General features: G+C 32.3%; 1 protein-coding gene across 1 annotated transcript; it reads right to left on the bottom strand.

The window, feature by feature from the left end:
- Positions 1-5,272: 5,272 nt before the first annotated feature.
- On the bottom strand, positions 5,273-6,042 carry LOC148765163 (zinc finger CCCH domain-containing protein 38-like). The gene is made up of 3 exons (XM_088812684.1): positions 5,946-6,042; positions 5,387-5,667; positions 5,273-5,302 (listed from the first exon to the last, which is right to left on the bottom strand). The coding sequence occupies exons 1-3, from the start codon at positions 6,040-6,042 to the stop codon at positions 5,273-5,275; spliced, it is 408 nt and encodes a 135-aa protein (XP_088668810.1).
- Positions 6,043-6,340: the final 298 nt, after the last annotated feature.

The raw sequence follows: 6,340 nt of genomic DNA, 5'->3' as shown, positions 1-6,340 counted from the left end.
TTAATAAACCCTAAAGTACGTACAAATTATCATATACACTTATTCGATGAACCCCTTGTTGCGGAAGCTATTGCAATCTTTCTATGTGCTAATGCCAAAACGCAAAAGTTATTGAGAAATTTTAGAAGCCAAGATTTATAGACGATCAACTCATTAGCTAACGTCTAAGCTGTTGGGTCTTATTTTCATATATTTTATAAACTCTGATAAAATATTTTTGGAAATTGATAAGTTGTTTGGTCTGATTTAAAAATGATTTTTTAAATATAAAGATTTCAATATTATCATATTACACATTATGATCATCAAATTTATAATTTCTTGAATAAAAATAGAGTTGTATCATATCATATATATTTCAAATATTACGATATACATACAGTATTAACTTCAAATAAGAATTTTTGGTTATCGGCTGATTGAAAGTTGAGTTATCGAAGGGCCAAGCAGTTTATCTATGTTTCCTTTTATTTTTGATAAATAAGTTATCTCTATTTCATTTGATTAAAGCATCCGAAAGTTGGCCTTATTCAATAGTATAAGTCGGAACAATTGGATTGCAATTATTTCCTACTAATTAATGAACTATTATTAGAATGTATAATCAAATAAACATACTAATATTAATTGGGAAGTGATAGAATTAACTGACGTTTTTGCACTTCCAATTTTATCAATAGTAGCAATTAATTACGTTTTTTTTACACCGTAGACCACAAAAAAAAATCGAATTACCGATTTTAGGATCGACAAATGTCAAAATTTTGAATATACACAGTTTGTACAGGTAAACCTAACCAATGAACACCCATATTTCCAGCCCCTACTTGACAATTCCGTCAATTTCTTTTTTATTGGAGAATTATTACTAAAAGACAATTATTATGAATTATTATTATATTGTGTCCACGTTTCTGGCGATGATTATAATCCGATTTTATGGTATAGCAAAATGAAATATAAAAGAAACCAATTAAAGAGAAACTTTGTATTGATTTTTATCATTTACATATTACAATACTCATGTATTTATATACAGAGTGGGATGATATCAATTTATCCAACGGTAATATATGAGATGGAGCAAATTCCTTGTGTATTTATATACAGAGTGGGATGATATCAATTTATCCAACGGTAATATATGAGATGGAGCAAATTCCTTGTGCAGGAAAACAACTTCCATATTTAAATCAAATCTTAGCAACGGTCATATTATTCCCTTGATTATCGTCAAATTTGTTGCCTTGATTCTCTCCTTGAATTCATTGTTGAATATTTTCAGCTTTATCACCCCCATTCAAGATTGGCAATGCGAGTGAACAAACGCCAACCCTGGTACGAAAATCTTCGAATGAATCCTTCGATAATGGCTTAGTAAAAATATCAGCAATCTACTTTGTAGTAATAAATATCGAAGGTGAAAAGCTCCACCTGCAACTTTTTCCCGAATAGAATGATAATCAATTTCAATATGTTTTGTTCGAGCTCGGAAGATGGGATAATGACATATGTAAATGGCACTCTTGTTGTCACAAAGAAGGATTGACTTTCGTTCAAGGGTGATGCCAAGATCATGAAGAAGATATTGGAGCCATGTAAGCTCTGTTGGTTTTATTGCCAAAGCACGATATTCGGCCTCAATACTAGAACGTGACACTGTAGGTTACGTTTTCGAAACCCAAGATGCACAATTTGCACCGAGAAAAAAACAATAACATGTAGTGCTCCTTCTTGTCATCGGACAACCAGCCCAATCTGCATCACAAAATGCATTAAGAGGGGGAGAACTTTGAGATAAAAATCGTATTCCATGAGTTAGCGTCCCTTATAAGTAACACAAAATGCGTTTGACAGCTCGGAGATCCTTCATTGTGGGATTTCGAAAGTGTTGGCAAACAAGGTTGACTGCATGAGTATGGTCGGGTCTCGTAACAGTAAAGTATTGAGGAGAACTGCATAATTTGCGATATTCAGAAGCATTGGTCGGCTCATTGTCATCCGGATGGGGGTTGGGTTTAGGTTTATTGCTATAGGAGTGCTTATTTTGGACGCCTCAACCATATGAGCCTTAACCAGGAGATCACAAGCATACTTAGTTTGAGAGAGTGTAAGACCGCCATGAAAATATTTAACTTCCAATCATAAGAAGTAATTGAGTCTTCCCAAATCTTTAAGAACAAATCCCTTGCTACGACATAAAATGAGGTTAGACATGAGGTGACAAGTATTGTCGGTGAGAATTGTATCATCTACATAGACAAGTAAAAGAAGAATGTTAGCACCATGATTATAAATAAAAAGTGAGAATCAACGTTGCTACAACTAAAACCAAATGTATAAATACAATGATATAATTTATCAAACCAATCGTGCGGGGCTTGTTTAAGATGATACAAAGATTTATGTAAAAGACATACATGTGTAGAGAGTTTAGGATGCACAAAACCTGGGGGTTGTTCCATGTAGAGCCGCTCATTTAGAGTTCCATGTAAAAATTAATTTTTCACATCTAATTGTTTTAAATGCCACTTGAATTAAGTGGCAAGAGAAAGTATGACATGAATTGTCGTTGGCTTAACCATGGGACTGAATGTTTCGCCAAAATCAAAACCAGGAATTTGCTTGTACCCTTTTGCTACTAAGCGTGCTTTGAACCTTTCTATGTTACCCTCTTCTTTATACTTGGTACGATATATCAATTTAAAACCAATAACATTGGCATTTGTCGAGCGGCGAACAACAGACCATGTTTTATTATGGTGAAGAGCGTCTATTTCTTCTTTCATGGCACCTCTCCAATTTTCAAATTTTAGAGCTGTTTTTAAACTTTTTGGTTCAATGAGAGAAACAATAAGAGCAGTATCATGTTTAGAAGTAATAGAGGGACAAAAATAATCCTTAAGATTTAGGGGGATTTTTATTCTATTTGGTCGAGAAGCTAATAAGGGCAAAGATGGTCCAGGGGTTAATGTAGCAGTGGTCTGACGTGCTTCACTATTTTGAGAATGTGTTGAAGTAGAGGGTATCATTTGATGAGAAGAAATAGTATTATCAATGATATAAGGAATCTTAGTGTCATTCAGAGGTGAAGTGGAAATTACATGATTCTGAGGTGTTGAGTTATTTCCAATTAATAAGTTGTCCGGATCATCAAAGTCAATTTTTTTTAAATATTAGCTTAAAGTACTATCTAATGAAATTTCATTTGAAATGGGCTTTTGTGAGTTCCCGTCAAACCATTTTTCTAAATTAGGAAAGTGGTGAGAGATAAATGATTGGAGTAGAAGAATATTTTTCTTTTGAGGAATAAGGAAAACATTGTTCATTGAAAACAACATGTCGTGAGATATAAACACGGTGAGTATTTGGATCTAGATATCTATAGCCTTTATGCATAGAACTCCTGACAAGGAATAGTTCTCTTCGAGATTTATGCATTTATGGAGTTTTTAAATAAGGAAAACATTGACAACCGAATATACGAAGACTAGAATAATCAGAGTCATTACCAAATATTTTGAAACAAGGCGTCTCTTTACCGGTTGACAAGAGAGGCATTCCATTAACTAGGTACACTGCAGCAAAGAATGTATTTACTGAAATGTTTAGAGGAGCATCGGCATGAAATAGCAACGACAAACCTGTTTCGACAATATGATGATGCTTGCATTCTGCAAGAGCATTTTGTTCCGATGTATATGGACAAGAAATGTAATGTGTAATACCACAAGAAGCCAAGTGATTCTTAAATTGGTTGGAGGTGAATTCTCCACCACCATCACATTGAATTTTTTTTATTTTTCTATTAAAGAATTTCTACAAGAGCTTGAAATTTAATAAAACACCGAAAAAAGTCGGAATTAGTTTTTAAAGGATATAACCAAGCGTAACGAGTAAAATCATCAACAAAAATTACATAATGTTGGAATTTTTGAGAGGAAAGTACTGGGGCAGGATCCCATAAATCACTATGATTTTTTTTCCAACGGAGATTGGAAATAATAGTCGAAAGATTAAAAGAGAATTTAAAACGTTGTCCATAACTACATATCATGGTTTTTGCCGTCCAATGAGAAACATCAATGACATATTTATATTTTAAAGTTTGTAAAAATTTTGAATTAGGATGTTTTGAGCGAGCATGCAACATTTCAAAAGAAACTCCTCGGGATTTAGCTGCACGAAAGCATTATTAAGTTGTCCTCCTTTTATTGCATATAAATCTCCTTCTGTATGCCCTTTGGCCAATAACTGGTTCTTGCGATCCTTAATAACAGAATAGATAGAATCAAAAGTAATAGTGCAACAATTATCATCAACATGTTTAGTCACGGATAATATTTTTTTCTTAATTTCTGGTACTACTAAGACATTATTTAATATAAATTTTTCATGTGGCCTATTTAGCAAAGTTGAACCAGTGTGTGTAATAGATAAAGCTTGTCCATTACCAATAAAAAAAAAAGAATTATCTCCAAAATAAGGTTTAAGGATTTTAAAGTGCCTCCTTGATTTGTGATGTGGGCAGTAGCTCCCGAGTCAAGATGAAAATTTGAATCATGCTCATTGTTCGAATTCACGGATGCAAAGGCTTCTTGATTATTTTCACCTTTTGTTTCATAGTTGTACATGTAGTAGCACTGGGTGGCAATATGATTGCTTCGTCCACAAATTTGACAAGAAACTTGACTTGGAACTTGCCTCTGACTTTGGCCTTTCCAGTTTTGGCTCAACTTGGTCTGGTGATAGTAGTAGTAATAATAGTAATTACAATAAATAAAAAAAAAACAAAATCCATGTAAATAATCGTAAGTATTGTTTCAACTATAAAGTAATATTAGTTAATGATGGGTCAATTTACCACAATAATAGAGTTTGAAACAAAATTCAAATATTATAAATTTTGAGTGTTTTTTACAACATAAATGCTTCATTAGTTAATGATGGTTCAAATTTTCACTAACAGAGGTTTAAGATCATTCGATATTTGCAAATCTTTTTCCAAAATTTTATAATTCTTTTATTGTTTTTTCTGCTCCAAGAGCTTCACCCAAATTAATAAATGTGAACTTTTAAACAAATAATATGAGAAAAAAAGATTTCGCTTTCAAGCATAAATTGTGAAATACTTCTAAAATTTCAAGCAAATTGGATGTACAAAATCATGCTTGAGATGGAATTTCATTAAATGAGTTAGTTAGAGAAATTGTCTCATGAAAAAACCCATTGTTTTGTTAATGCATGCAAACATGCTCTTTGTTAACTTGTACTAGTTCTTCGCGTATTTTCGCACATACTCCTGCAAAGAAATGTTAACATATTGAAGTTAATTTACTTACATTCAGAATATCGAATACGTAAAAAAATATGAATTTGCACAAACCTCGATGAGTTTAGCGAGCTTAGAACGTGAACATTTGATATATAGGTTGATCTTTCTTTTTGTAGGGAAATTTTTGTTTCCAAAGCTTTTAATGATTTTGTCAGCCGATTTCCAGACTATCACTTTGTATATATCTCTGTTGATCTTCTTTTCATTCCAATATGGGGTAACTAGAGTTTTCAAATATTCTACAAGAATTGCCTTGAACGTGTTCAAGGCTTTAACACGATTACTTTTGGAGATCTCCTTTGTTTCCCCTACATTTATTAGAGGGCATTCAACTTCAGTATGTTTTGTATCCTCTTGCAGTCATTTTCCTTGTCCATTTATATGGACTGGACTATATCCACTATCACTGCATATCAAAAGTATTTAATCATTGTATAATTACAAAGAAAATTATGTCAAAAAGTACAATAGTATATTGATGAATATCATATTATGTCGTTGGCAAATTAAAAAATAATTTGAAGTACAATATGTATTTAATGGAATCTAAATAATAAGCATCGGAAAAGATAGTAAATGAACCTTTCCAGATGCATCATGTCATCATGACCAGAGGATCCACGGCACTCCAATTTCCAATTATTCATGCCGGGTGACATTGGTGATATCTTAATAGATTTTAAGTTGTGTGCTCCATATATGTCCATTTCTTCTGCATGTAGTATAGATAAAAAAAATATAAACCAAGAGAATACAACTTACGTTGAATCTTTGCATTGTTTATTGGCGTCAATCAACAACCATCTCACCGAAGAAGTATACTACTTTTGAGAAAAAAAAACAAAAATACTATTGGATCTGATTGGAAAAAATAAGACCATAAATTTCAAAGACTTCTTATTTAACATATCAAATATTGATACAAGTTTCTAATTTAGATAGGATCTTCAAAAGACAAAATAAATATCATATTTTGTAAGTATATATCACTTTAAGTGTTCAAAA

Source organism: Erythranthe guttata, chromosome 14, assembly GCF_056151865.1.
Source record: "Erythranthe guttata isolate IM_541 chromosome 14, IM_541, whole genome shotgun sequence".
NCBI lineage: Eukaryota > Viridiplantae > Streptophyta > Magnoliopsida > Lamiales > Phrymaceae > Erythranthe > Erythranthe guttata.
The sequence above is the reverse complement of the archived record's forward strand: the minus strand, read 5'-3'. Positions and strand labels throughout refer to the sequence as shown.

Bases quoted from the DNA above. Each gene is read 5' to 3' on its own strand.
- LOC148765163 (XM_088812684.1), bottom strand. From the start codon at position 6,042: ATGGACATATATGGAGCACACAACTTAAAATCTATTAAGATATCACCA. The intron at 5,668-5,945 runs GTCATGATGACA...AACATACTGAAG, and splicing joins GGAGTGCCGTGGATCCTCTG to TTGAATGCCCTCTAATAAAT. The intron at 5,303-5,386 runs GTTTGTGCAAAT...ATTTCTTTGCAG, and splicing joins AGCTCGCTAAACTCATCGAG to GAGTATGTGCGAAAATACGC.